Source organism: Cupressus sempervirens, chromosome 10 (assembly GCF_028749045.1).
Source record: "Cupressus sempervirens isolate cs-2001-9-10 chromosome 10, ASM2874904v1, whole genome shotgun sequence".
Taxonomy (NCBI): domain Eukaryota; kingdom Viridiplantae; phylum Streptophyta; class Pinopsida; order Cupressales; family Cupressaceae; genus Cupressus; species Cupressus sempervirens.
The window spans coordinates 262,331,451-262,346,125 of record NC_143127.1 but is presented as its reverse complement, the minus strand read 5'-3'; the positions used below and the strand labels follow the sequence as shown (position 1 = coordinate 262,346,125).

At 37.4% G+C, this 14,675-nt stretch overlaps 1 protein-coding gene across 1 annotated transcript in view; it reads right to left on the bottom strand.

Moving 5' to 3' along the window:
• Window positions 1–3,861: 3,861 nt before the first annotated feature.
• Window positions 3,862–14,675, bottom strand: part of LOC149533640 (Ankyrin repeat family protein) — a 94,086-nt gene continuing 83,272 nt past the window's right edge. Inside the window, exons 3-5 of the mRNA XM_089805344.1 lie at window positions 6,226–6,350; window positions 5,446–5,592; window positions 3,862–4,246 (exon numbers count right to left, since the gene is read on the bottom strand). Coding sequence (XP_089661470.1) covers window positions 4,112–4,246; window positions 5,446–5,592; window positions 6,226–6,350 — 407 coding nt within the window. The 3' untranslated portion in view covers window positions 3,862–4,111. The remainder of the gene's footprint in view (window positions 4,247–5,445; window positions 5,593–6,225; window positions 6,351–14,675) is intronic.

The window sequence follows — 14,675 nt, the reverse complement described above, 5'->3', positions numbered from 1 at the left end:
TAGATAGTATGAAGATGTTGGTGGGAAGTAGCAGACAACAATATAGGTATCTCTATAGAGCAAGGTCCCTCGATCAATGCAAATCCACATGAACCTAGCATAGCTGTCAGAGTGAACCAAGGAAATAGTATTGAAAAGGTGGTCCCGAATAAGACAAGCGACCCCACCAGAACCTCTAACCCCAACAGAGCATCTGACCTCGTCTCTAAAAGAGGAGAGCCACTTATAGCCGATAATACCAAGAAGAGGACACGTGGGGCTCTCATGTGTCTCTGTAACAAAAAGGTGGTCGGTAGAACCAATAGCGTTGTTAAGTAAGCCAAGAAAAGACTAGAGGATACCATTACCGTTCCAAGAGTTGAGGCACAAGGAGCCTGTGCTCAACTATCGCTAAGCACGTCATTTGGCCTTAGAGGCCGCCCTCAAAACCTAGCCTATAGGAAAGGTGTCACAGATTACTACTTTAAGATTTATGATGACTGCATATTTACCCTCTTGACAGGTAGCCACAACGAGGGCACGAGCTTGCTTAAGTTCTACCACCTGTGATCGGGTGAGATCCTCATCTAGGTAGATCTTAGGGAAAAGAGAAAATAACTTTCTCTTTGCCCTAAGAGCCCACAACTTGTCAAAGAGGGAGAGTAACTGGATGAAGAGAGTGTTATCTAGGCCTAACCAACGTCTGTCAAGTGTGATGTCTGAAATGTCCAGTTGATCCTTGAGGAAAGAGTATCCAGCAGTCGAGGGATCATCAATGGAGGAGAGACCACGGACCTATAGGTTTAGTTCACGGGTCCGCCTAATCCGCTCATTGTCCATCTTCCCTTGTACTAACTTCTCAATACCTAAAAGAGGAGCCTCAGTCGCAAAGTTGCATAAAGAAGCCCAAGAATTCACCTTCAATTCAGTCTCTATTAATAGTGAAGCATGCCTATCCACAATCTTCGATTGTTTCTCTTTGATAGTGTCTAACTCCTTGAGTTGCATGGTGGCAGACTCCAAATTAGTCTTGAGGCCTGTAGTTTCAACAACTAGAGATTGCACAATATCATGTAGAGTGTGGTTCTCGAATTCCAACAAAGCCAACCATTCGGCAAGTTTAATGTAGAGTGAGGTATGAGCAACAACACTTTGTAGGACAACATTAGCGAACTCCACTATAGTCAAGCGATCAGTGAGTTGCTTGAGTGTAATTGGATGAGATATGGATGCCATGGCTCACAAAGAAGAAAGGTACATCCACAAGAAGAAGGTGCCCCTGGAAACTCACAGCATTACAACAGACTAGGCATTCTGTCAAACAATTTACAGATAGCTAACCGTTCCAAGAGTTTAGCATGTCATGTGTTGTGCTTCCACAATAGATGTGTTGAATTCCGCCAAATACCTCCACACAGCATTGAGGTCAAGTCAAGAGTGTAAAAATGGCAACAAGCAAAGAATCTGAGACCAAATGTGATGCACAATGCGTCAAACAGTTGGCACCCAATAACCTGTATGAAGACATTGGCAGTTGGCACCAAACGAGAAGTTGGTGATTTTCCTGTGGTAGAGTCCCTTTATAGAAAATGTGGAAGGAGTGGTGCAAAACAACAACGATAGCTCTTGAGCGAATCACGGCTAGGGCGAGCGAAGCAGAGCAAACAGCAGTGACTCACAGGCAGGTGGCTCGCGAGTGGCGGGAGAAGTAATTAATAGCGGCATCAGAGAGAGAGGTTGTTAAACCAACAGTATCGATTGTACCAGATTGAACCACTAAACTTGTGAACCTGTTTAAACTAGTCCACACACGGATGAACCCAACTATACCATTTTCAACCCTTTATACCTTGTTGAATTTATTTGAACCAATTCCTCTAAACTGGTGAGTCAAGCATTCGAACTTGAACTCTGAACTTGATGAACCTCTGAACCCTTTGAACTAATTCAAGAGGTTCAACAACCTGTGTTTAAACTTGATGAACCTTTCTATAAAACCATCTAAACCTAAATATAATGATCTTTAAAATACTTCCCTTTGTAGAAGAGTTTCATGTAATAACAAACTTGATCTTTAACCATTATGAATAGGAAGACTAATTAGATTTTGAAATTTTAAATGGGGGGTCCTTATGGGCAACTAACATAAAGTTGTTTGGGGTTTATTCTAATGTAATAAAATATGAATAATAGTATCTTAGGAATGCTTGGCCTCAAAGTTTGGGATTAAAATTTCTAGAAACTTCAAGTGTGCTTATAATTGCCTATATAAAGAAGGTCTGGAGGGTTATCTAAGGCAATTTTGGGGATGCATATTGTGGCTCTAGCTTGCTTAATATTGTAAGGATGCATATTGTGGCTCTAGCTTGTTGAATATTGTAAGGATGTTTCATCGAATATTGTAATTCTATTTCATTTGAACTAATAGAAAGCAAGTTTCGTGTTCTTACAATTTGTAGTTATTTTTCTATCTTGTTTTGTGTGTTTGTGTTAATAAGGGGAGTACCCTTCACCCTTCATCAAACTCCTTGGTCTAACATTCAACTTGGTTCATGGAATACAAATTCAATAGTTCATAGAGCCTTGTCATGCTTCTACTTTTTATTCTATTATGGATGCTATAGGAGACACTCATTCGATGCCTTCATTTGAGGAATTGTGTGAGCAATTGACCAATGAGAAGACCAAGTTGATTTAAATGGATGGTCTTCCTAACAATCACACTTTAATGGAACATCTTCCAAGGGCAAGGGTAAGAATAAGTAGCCTAACATATACTAATCTATAGGTGGTGGCCTCCCTCCAGCCTATGGTAAAGAATGATTAGACGACTAATCCTACACCACTTCCTTTCTCAAGGGAATCATCCTCCAAAGTATAAGGAGGATTGATCTATTTATGGAAAGCTAAGGCATAATGATGCATATTGTTTTGTGAGGCTAGAAGCATTGGAGAAAGCTATGAGGAAGGACAATACAATCATGCCCAAGTCTTCTACCTTGGGAAAAAGGGTGCACTATTTTAGCTAGGTATTTGTCCTCGACTAGTTCCAATTGAATTCTTGATTCTGGTGTTTTATATCACATGACTCATATTGTGGATCTTCTTGCTTCTCTTTCTAATAATCCTACTTCACATATGGATCTTGGTTCTCTTTCTAATAAACCTTCTTCATATTGCTTTTAGGAGTATTTTTGCATTCATGTTTTGGGGATGGGCTCAATTCCAATGCAAGATGGTAGCATTGAGGATGTTCTTGTTCCTAATATTTCACAAGAATCTTATTTCCATTTACTTGCAAGACACTCAACCTCATCTTTTTGAGTCTTTGCATATTTCCAATTTTCATTGGCCATTTCTAGTGATGAGTGCACATTCAACCCTAGATTTGAATTAAACTAAATTGTATCTCACTCCAATTAGTAGTTGTCATTTTCATTGCATTAAGGCCAAACTAATATATGCTTTCATCTAAAAGACATAGTTTGCCTAATAGTAAAATAGAAGTGAAATTATGAAAGAACTATAATGTCTGGGTCTTTGTTTCAAGTAAACAGAATTTTTCCCATGACCTATAGAAGTTTATTCTTCTTCTTAGTGGATGCATGTAGAAAAATCTGAATTTGAACTCACTCAAAAAGGAAAGGAAAGGAAAGGGGTTTTTATAGTTCATGACACCAGCCTTAGTGTTTTGATTGACATATGGTGACAGTGATATGGGACTACCTCATACTCCTTTTCAATAGGTACCTAACTGCACTACAAACGAGGCGTACATACCCTACCCCCCAATGGAATTTGAACTTGTAACCTCTCTTTCAAGAGTACAAGTTCTCCACCACTAGGCCAACTCAGGCTGTACAATGGAAATTGCAAAGAGAATTCAAGAAAACAATTTTGTAAATGGCAATCATCTTGAAAGAATTTTAGCATATGCTTGATGCATGTTGTGGGCAGAACAGTCCCACCAGAAACGTCCAAATTCTGAAACACATTCAAATCAAACAAGAATTTTTTCCAATGCTATAAGTTGATCCTCTCAATTATTAATTTGAAACATCACTCAACAAGGCACCAAAAAAACTTTCAAAGCTGATGTATCATTCAAAAGCAAAAATAAAATTGCATGTTACTAGCCCTCTAACATCAATCTGGCAGCATCAATCAATGTTTGCCTAAGTTCATTTGAAGCTCGACCAAGGACTGTATAGCCTTCATTGTCTTCACAATCCACATCTGCACCATGCCTCACTAGTAGCAAAGCGACCTACCAGAACAAGAATATAAGAAATCAGATAACCATATAAGAAATTTCTATAAATACTTGATTTATTTTCAAATTTGTGGAATATATTTCTTTTGAAATATAGAGTTATATTGGACGAATATAGTATTGAAGTTATGACAGTTAACAAGTCACACATTATTAATCTATGATCTGAAGCTAAGTTACCAGATTCTCTCCAGCAACCCTCAAAGTCTGGTTCAATTCTGTACAAAGTCTGGTCCTTGTCAAATTCTCTTGGAGAGCTATGAATTTGATGCAAATTCTGTCAGAAGAACCCGAGCAAAATTTGCAGCGAATTTTGAAGAAATTGCTCTCTAGACCTAGGCTGAATTTGGTCTCAGAACTTTTTTTTAGACTTTTTTAAGTGTTTTTTGACCTCTGAACCCTATTGTGGCCACTAAAAAGGCCAGAAAAGATGTTTGTATGTCATTTATGCATGTGTATGAAAATGAAAACTTGCTTACAAAGGAAATCCAAATTGACAATAGGTGACATCAGAATTGATGATTATAGAGGAATGTCTTTAAAAAGATATGATATATTTGAATCAGGACTTCAAATTTGTATCTCACCTTTTGATATAGCCTGGTTAGAAATGCTCTAACCAATACAAAATTAAAATTCAGATAGCTGCACTTATCTTTTGACAATTCCTTTCATTGTCAAACTGTCCCCATGATATGGGAAATATGTTCCATGCATGTGAGACAAGCAAGTGTATCAAGTTGTATGTATTGCTAAATGATGCAATTAATGTCCTATCGAACTGAAACATAGATTTGGTGGTGTATTTTGCTATGTTCCTTTACTATTAGCAGATTCAAGTATGGATTTACTTTTTGTTGCATATATATACACACGTATTACATATTTTGAAAAAACATGTTTTTGTATGGATGAACCCAAAACGAATCTGAACCCAAGCCCAAAAAAATTTAGACGAATTTTGAACTAGCATCTGAACCAACAACTTAGATCTGAAGCATAAATTAGAAAGTACAAGAGAAATATGTAAAATGGAAAAATTCTTATGAATATTAGTACTGTAATAGCCTGCAAGAGCTCTCTATAAAAAATTAGCAGTTCTTTCAATGACATGTATGCATGGCAAAAGTTTGGCAATATAAAATGTAATACACCTTCAAAAAGCAAGATGAGCGATTATGAGTCCCTTGTACCTGCTTGTCGTTGCAGATTACTGCATGCATAAGAGGTGTTTGACCAGTTTTTTCAGTGGCATCCACATCGGCACCTTCCTCAATCAGCATTTCACACAGTTCTGGGTGCCCTGCACTTGCTGCTCGGTGTAATGGAGTACAACCAAACTGCATGATATAAGATGTAATATTTACTTCATTGATTACAGGGGAATTGCATGTTAGAAGAATAACACTAAATTATTTTCAAAACTTAAAAGAAAACGAATATTAAAAAAAGAGGATGGCATAATGGTATTTAAGTGTGCATGTGTGTGGGGGTGCACACACATCGAGCTGATAGAGGATATTGTATGGTCAGTTGAAACATATGAAAATGGAAATCTTGAGCATCTATTCACTAGCTGTCCAATTTTATTCTAATAACTTTAAGAATATGCCTTTTTACTCCTTTGATGTGCTTGACATACATAAAATAAGTTAGAATTTCAGAAATCAACCTGTATTATATGTATGTATGTATGTCAAGCAAATGAAATAAGTTCAAAGACATTCTTAAAAGTTAATAAAAGAATAATGGAACGGGACAACTGGTGAATAGATGCTCGAGATTTTCACATTCATGTGCATGATGCTCATACCATCTTCTTTGTCAGCTTGTGTATACAGGTGCCAAGAAACAATTTAAGGAAGAATGGCAATGAAAATATTAGAAAAAAAAAAACAGTGTACGAAACAACCATGTATCTGTTCAAACAACCTTTGTGCCAAAAGAGACTGCTACAGACTATATATGCACACCTTATCCTTTTGATTGATTTTTGCCCCATGGGCAATCAGAAGACGGGCTATTTCAAGCCGCCCCTTGCTGGCAGCATAATGTAGAGCTGTGCGTCCTCCTTTATTTGCAATAGAAACATCTGCACCTACACATACGAAATTTGTTGTTGAACATATATATCAGGAAAATGTTACCTGTTCATCGCTGTAAATTTTTAACATAAACGTTGACAAGCTAGAATAGCATGTGAGGCCAATAAATAGCAAATGAACTTCATGTCTTTTCTTATATTAAATAAGCCTGCAAATACATGACAATGTGCTGTGATAACAACAGATACAATGGATGCAACAGAAACGACTACAAACTGAAAAGACCATGCTTACACCCACAAAAACATGCAAATCGAAAAAAACTTGGTACAGCTAAGATCTGCCACCACAAAGCTCATTCAAAACCTCTATATGAATCATTCTACAATGCCAGAGGTTTTGTCCAACTCATAAAACTAAAGGGTTTTCATCCTCTAATCTCCTATAAATCCAAAGGTTTTGTCCTTGAATCCAATTGCTTGAACACGTATGTTCAAAGCAAGTCTCCAGTTAGGGTTTTTATGTATAGATTGATGCATATAAGCCATGAATGAACACAACTCACGTTTTATATCGTCCACATCAATAGCTAATATCAAATCCCACCAAAATAACAAATAGTTAAACATGAGGACCAAAGGACATGGAAGATGTAACCAGTACCACCACATTAATAAAGCATAGCCATCAACCTCCAACACCACAAATGCATGTGAAATTGCTCCCTCCAAATTTGAAAAATGTTCTAGACAGCAGAAAACCTTCAGAAGTAGTTGTGATGTCAAAACTGGCCATTAATGACATCCTAGGCCGTGCAAGGAGGTAGGTGGGATGAATGATGAATGTTGAAGTTCGAGGATGCCATGGAAAATGGCAGTTATAAACATGAAATTATGTTATATTTGAAGTACACGAATGTCTTAGTTATTAACTGAGTTTTAAGGAAAGAAGCCAATTGATAATTATTTGCAATCATTGGAAGCAATAGATCACAAGTTTGAACATTTACAAGGTTTAGTTAGTTAGTTTCTGGAACAAATTATAAATGGTGTATTATCAGTTAACTCACTCTTTCAAATAATGATTTCATCCTATCACCTTATTCTTGTACTAATGGGACCATATGTGCTACGCTTACAAAAGTTTCAAAAGCATTGGAAAATCACATGCTACTTCTATTGGCTAGAGTGTAGAACAAACATCAGTATAAGCTGAAGCATCAAAGTTTGGAGATTTTTTATCATCTAAATCAGCTTCTTGATCAAGGATGATACACTGCATGAGAACCAACACCAGTTTCATTTTCTTTTTATATAATTAAGTTTACCTCAACTTACAAACTTGGTGAGTGGTACCTAAATATAATTGAGTTTGTCTCGATCCACAGTTTTGCAGGTTACTATTCGCAGATAATTGAGTATATCTCAATCTACAAATGGGGTAGTGTTACTGCCATTTTTTAGGTAGTCTCAATTCATAGTTGATTGGTGGTTGTGGTACTAGTGATAATTCAGTTAGTCTTGATTCATTATTGGTTGGTGGATGTGGTGTGAGTCTCAGATCAACAGTTGGTGTATTGTATAGAGTTTGTCTCAATTCATGGAGGAATGGTGTACTTGTCGATAATGGAGTATGTTTCAATTCACAAGTGTTTTGCATTTTTGATACTCAAGAGAGTATGTTTCAATACTCAAGTGTTTTGCATTTTTGATACTCAATTTTTTAGGTAGTCTCAATTCATAGTTGATTGGTGGTTGTGGTACTATGGATAATTGAGTTAGTCTTGATTCATTATTGGTTGGTGGATGTGGTGTGAGTTTCAGATCAACAGTTGGTGTATTGTATGGAGTTCGTCTCAATTCATGGAGGAATGGTGTACTCGTCGATAATGGAGAATGTTTCAATTCACAAGTGTTTTGCATTTTTGATACTCAAGAGATCCACTGATGGGTTCATTAGTGTTCACCATGCAACTGAATATGTAACTTTATTGTTAGAAGTTAAAACAAAAGTTAGCCGTTGAGAAGTTTGGCTAGTTGAACAATATTGTGGCTTTTATAGAGCTCATTGTATTCAATATACCAAATTATCCAAAATTTCATTATCTTATTTTTTTGATATTGCTATGCGATGTAAAATTCCTAGTTCCAAAATCCATTCTTGGATGTTATTCTCAGATTGCTATGACAAACATTCCAAATATATTTGAAAATTCTGAACACAAATGCTGATTCAAACTACTTTATACTGAAGATAATATTCAACACATATGCAATATACTGAACTCTGAAATTACACAACAGATTTGTTCAAAGTTTTAAAATTTAAATATCTGTAAATCAAAATAGCATCTGATATTATTATTCAAATCAGGAACCTCTCCAGTCACACTTTACAATATGCTATTTGATTGTGCCTTACGAACGATCAACCTTGTCTCCAGCCGCAGTTGCATCAAATACCTTCATCCACATACATGACTTGATATTGGTTGTGTGTGACAGTTTTGAATGGAGTGCTATTGTATACAACCTCACTTTGTCCTTTTTCTCCAGTTACATCTGACGTCAGATGGTATCAAAATGGCAAGTTTCCGGTCTTTTCAAAGTATGCCTGTCGCCGCGCAATCTCGTCTCTTCTTCGAAAGAATGTTTGCCGCTGAATAAAAAACAACAATATTATTGGCTTTCTCAAGTCCCTCCGATTCAAGTTGGACAATCACCGTGGCACGTAATAGACAAAGAAAATACTTGTTTGTAATTCGACATCCATCTACCAAATTTCGGCTTTGCTCCTTCCAACTTTCGATTCACATATACTGGAACTATTTGTCGCTGTCTATAGATATTATCAATGTCTTCAAATACACAATAACTCCAATCCAACCTCCGTATCCAGCAACCTATTAAATAGCATGCTCTAAAAATTTAACAATACAGGCAATCGAGCACCACCAAGATTTATTATTACTCGGAATCGCCCACATTGATTCTGTGATTTGCTCCACTAGGTGTACTAACCCTTCCCGGATATTTTATTAAAAACCCCGTGACATATACTTGCAAATTTTAATCCGAACAGTAAACCAATATTCAATATAAATTTTATAACTTACATCAATTTCTAATCAGCAGATTTACATACAAGAAAACTCAGAAAAAGCTTGTTTATTCCTCCAATACTCGTTAGTACATATATAAACCAGGAGTTAACATAGATAACCACCAAATGTGTTACTGTTATACAACAGCAATACAATAACATACAAATATCCAAATGATCCAATCCTATAAACAGTAAAAACAGTCAGATTGGCAAATGTAGATAAAACCTGTAAGAAGGCTAGGTTTGCGTCCAACCTTCGAATGATTCTTCAAGGGTTTGCATCCTAGAAGAAATAAATAGCAACTGTTTTCAGCTCCCAGATTAATATTTGTTTTGAATATTATAATCTTCATGTCCTCCCAAGTGGAGCCTATTGTACCTTTATCACTTTCCCCAATGTGATGCATGCTCTTTTAAGCAATGTGGGATAAAGCACCTTTTTGTCCTTTAGTCACTTAAGTGAACATAGTACCTTTTTAAAATAAAGTGACAAGTTAAATGAACTTTAAAAGTCACTTAGCCAATAAACCATATAATCGTCAGGCATTAAAATAATTGACCAAACGAACTCGGATAAGCACGTGCAATACCTCATTGGAAAGCTCTCAACGAGGCGCTTCCAAACCAACACTGAGATATCAAGAATACTGAACTCTGTTTACTTACTAAAAATAGTAAGCATCCGGACAACTTGCCAAAACTGCTCTGATGGGTCTGAAACTGGGAATGTCTAGGCCAAATCTCAAACTAAACCCCATAAAGAACCTTCTCGCCCCTCGAAACCTAGGCGAAGTGAGCCAGAAACACTGAATTATAATGTCTCAAAAAAAGGGGGCATTACAAAGCATCCCTTCTCAAAGGTTGCTTGCCCTCAAGCAATCTGCTCATACCTGCAGAAACCAAATGCCAAGATCCCATACTCGCCTTGGGAATGAGGTCCTCAGTCGATGTACCCCAACATGCATCTTCCCAAACTCAGAATGGTGAAACAGTACAATAAGAATCAATGTGCCAAATAAATAAATGTCAGGATCCCAAGGCTCACCATTAAGGGACACCAACTGCCATGTGTTATTGCCTCGTGTACCAATACCCTCAGTCAGAATGAATGCCTCACTCCATGAGTGACCTTGCGAGTCTCTACTGTCAAGTGATGATGGGAGCTCGGCAATATACCAATATCAAGATGATAATGACCAAACTCTCCTCCTAGCTCCTCAATGAAAGGCAATACATAGGGATGCTCCCCTCGGATCCCAAGTGAGAACTCGTGCACTGTCTGAGATACCACTTACCAGCTCCTATAATATCTGCACCACTGTACCACTCCTGTAATATATGTACCAATGACAATGACAAATCCATCCAATCTAACTCCACCACTATATCACCCTAGTGAAAACAAAGTAATCTTAATCTCTCGAACTCTAATGTGTCAGAAGGCTAAAACACAGATCATAATCCTATGACTGTGTAACAACACAGCATAATCCACCAGATGTAAGATACTATTAACACCTGGATACCCGATCACCCAATCAACATGATCCTGGATAAAGGGAAGAGTGGTTGGTGAATCACCAACATCATGAAAGCTAACATTGTCTTCAACATACTGCTGAATAGAAAATGTAGACACCTCATGAGGAACGTACGATAACGTGTGTTCTCCCTACTCATCTGCAAATAACTCGCTAACCCTTGAAAGCCAATTAGAATCAGCGAAAATACTACTAACACACACAGAAAAATCACTGATAGTTGGAATATACCAACAAGAAAAATCACCAATCAACAAGTAGGTCGTGGCCATCTCATAAGAGCTGGGTGATAAAACTTTGGGTAAGCTGAAAAATCCCTCAGAGCATGCTAAGGGTAAATCTGGACTTCCTACTCCACCATAAGTACTCTCACTCATGTCAAGGTCTTCATAAAAGGGAGGTTCACCATTACTTGAAATTTCTGAATTATCTTCACTTGTGGTATCACTAACCATGTGCTCATGTGAAAATGTACAGCTGCTGTCATAAAATTCAGAATTTTCAGACTCATCAACTAGCTGGTCCATAGAATTTTTCTCATCAAAGAAAGTCTCAAACAGAAAACATGTAATTGAATTACATTATTTGCATTCCATCTACCCACGTTATGAATTTCTTCAACAATGTGCATGATTTCTTGTTCCCTTGATCCACGATTATCTTCTTCATAAGTGGCTGCCCCACTCATTTGATTTTCAGCTTTGTGGATGGAGTAATGTGTTAAGCTCAATTGAAGGCATAGTTCATCTACCTCACTCTCCTTGTCCCTTCCAAATTTTATTGCAAGATCTCTATCCATTAATAGTTGCAAGTACTCAAATTTTATCATTTTCAAAGTTTCAAAAATAGTATGTAAAAGAGGACTTGTGACACCACATGCACTACCATGTCTCTCTTCTATCACGATCTTCTGCATGAGATCCTCAACCAATTTGGAAGAATCATCCACCCTTGTCAACACTTGAACAATCTTGTCCTCTTTGACCGAAAGCATATCTAATAAGTCAAGGAGCGATAATGGTTTTTGACCATCTCCTTCGAACACAAGTGGGTTGCTCTCCATAGAATTTTCTGATTTTTCATCTAGGGGAACAACATTTTCAGATATTCCTCTAACTCAACGCGTGCTATATCATCTATCCTGCCAACATTGAAGTCCATTTGCTCCTCAAATTTGACATAATTTCCAGCCCAGTATCCCATAAAATTTATTCAAGTTAATTTCCATGTCACCAAATAAGATGTTGGAGTTTTCCATGTCTAAATAAGATAGGGAATTGCCAACGTTGGCGGTTTGGTCAACTCTTCTACGTGGGCTATCAATATGCTCATCAGAAGGACTGGTGTAAACAGCTCCATAAGATACTTTTGTTTCCCAATTTCCTGCTAGTATACTTGTGCCATTATTAGTATTTTGCATATTATCAACCGAAGGTTGCTCTTCCTTTTTAGTAATGCTATCATGTTGGTTGATATCTTCCCTTTGCAAATTGCTGCAACTGTCCTCTGCAAGGAGACCTCGAGCCAATTCATAGTATTTGTTTCTTATCATATCCGTCTTGTTTTGCAGCTCTAGCTAAAAGTCCACGTAATTAATGAAAGGAAATTCTTTTTTAAGCTTTGACGGAAATTTGTTATAACCATCGTACAATCTCCTTCGATTTTTATGTCGAATTGGAAATCTCGTCCCACTACCTCTACCATATAGTTTTTCATGTGCCTAAGATGAATCCAATCTTGTTTCATAAATTCTATCTGTAGGCTTACCTTTGCAAACTGCACCTTGAAGCTAAATATAGACTTTCAAAATGTTATATTACCACTGTAATAACTCTACTAATTCTGACCACAGAGTTTTGTACTGTAAAGTTCTCTACTTGAAATAACCAGACTATAAATATTTTAAGCGAAATACATAGTCTCATTTCCGTGTTCGATTCTGAAACTGTAAAGTCAAGTTGGAGAATATCTCAATGGCGGATTGGTTCCACCTCACTTCTTCCCATACTCTGACCTGTCAACAAGAATGTTTGCTCCCTAACATCTTCAGGAAACCCGACTGTACAGCTGTAATATTCTTGGGAAATTTTAATCACAGAGTTCTGAAACTGTACTAGGTAATTTCCTCAAACAATTTCAATCAATCCCCATATTCTTCATTACCAAACTTCTGTATAACCTCAGCAATCAATATATGTTCAGAATAATAAACACCACAATTTATTGATTTGTAAACTAGGAGCCAATGAGTGTAACCTTCCAAATTTCCACCAGATATAATCAGTCAACGCTTAAACTCAACAATCATAGCAATACTGTCCACTACTGTAAGGGGAAATTATCTCTGAGTTGTTCTCTGTGTGTCTACCATGAGGGCCTAGTATAAAAAATTGCAAATGTTGATTTTCAGATGATTCGCAGCTACCATGAATTGATCTCAGGTGTCGATGTAGGAGTCCAATCAGGAAAAATGGGTCCTTAAATGTATTTGCAGCCCTGATAAGATCAAACGCTGCCTCTGTGTAACCAAACACAACATTCCTAAACCACTGTAATAATCCACCCTAAATTTTAATCAGAAGCTGAATATGTAGCTGATAGTAATTTCGTTAAATAGTTCTTTGGTAACCAGATTATGTTTTGAAATCACTATAGTAACCTCCAATTCTGAATAATTAACTAAATATGAGAATAGAGACTTTATAAAAAACAGTTGTCATGAAAACTATAGCTTATTTTAGAACTCATGCATTCAGTATACAAAACTCAAGGAAACAATGGCTATGGCGTTCAACCTGGCCCAAGAAAAATACTAAAGTTAAATATTAGGAGCTACGTCCAACAGTCTTTACACATATACTCACATGCCATGTTTTGGGTTCGTAACAGTCCACCCACGTTGGCAAGGTTGAGTAACACGAATGTACTAAGCAAGGTGTACAGACCTGTGCAATGGAAATGCTACCCATACTTGGTCTTCTCTCGCACATGACCACACAGCCTCAATTTCAACATAACAACCAGTCATTACTCTAAGCAAAATGTAAGCCGTGATTGCCAATTCCATTAGCTGAGAACCCCGTCCATGCACTGGAGTGTCGTCCTCCCTTATAACTTGACGTGATCCTTGAATGAGCATGGATTTATAACCCAGTTCCGCAGCTGATAATGTAGCCTGTGAGTTCAAATGCACTAAGCCCGCAAACTCAACGTCCTTTCATTGTAACCCAGCCAATAACTTCCTCTATTGGTCGAATGAAGTCTGAACCCATAGGGGAGCTGGATTGTGATGTGGCCACCAAGATGTGGGTTATTAACCTGGTCGGCTTGCTTATTCACGTTGACAGTCCACTCTATATACACAGACCCGTGCTCTGTAACTTCTTACACACGACTTCCTTAACACATTCGGGTTCCTCCATCAAACCGTAACCCATTTCCCAAACGTATTACTACAGACAACAATGAAATTACTGAAGTGTTCCAGTCATGAGTAACTATTTACTCTAATCTGCACTCCTCTTGCTCGCACTATAATGACCTTCCATGCCGCTTCATATACCAAAAGGCTCAGTTTCCAACTTCATTAGTATGCTCTTGTTCTATAGTGACTGAGGATGAAACCTAGATTACTGAGGATGGAAGCCGGCCCTTACGTTTCCTGTTGCAACTCTGTGATGTGATTTCGAGGTGTTAATAACTTGGAATGGTGACGCCCTTCCTATCTACGTC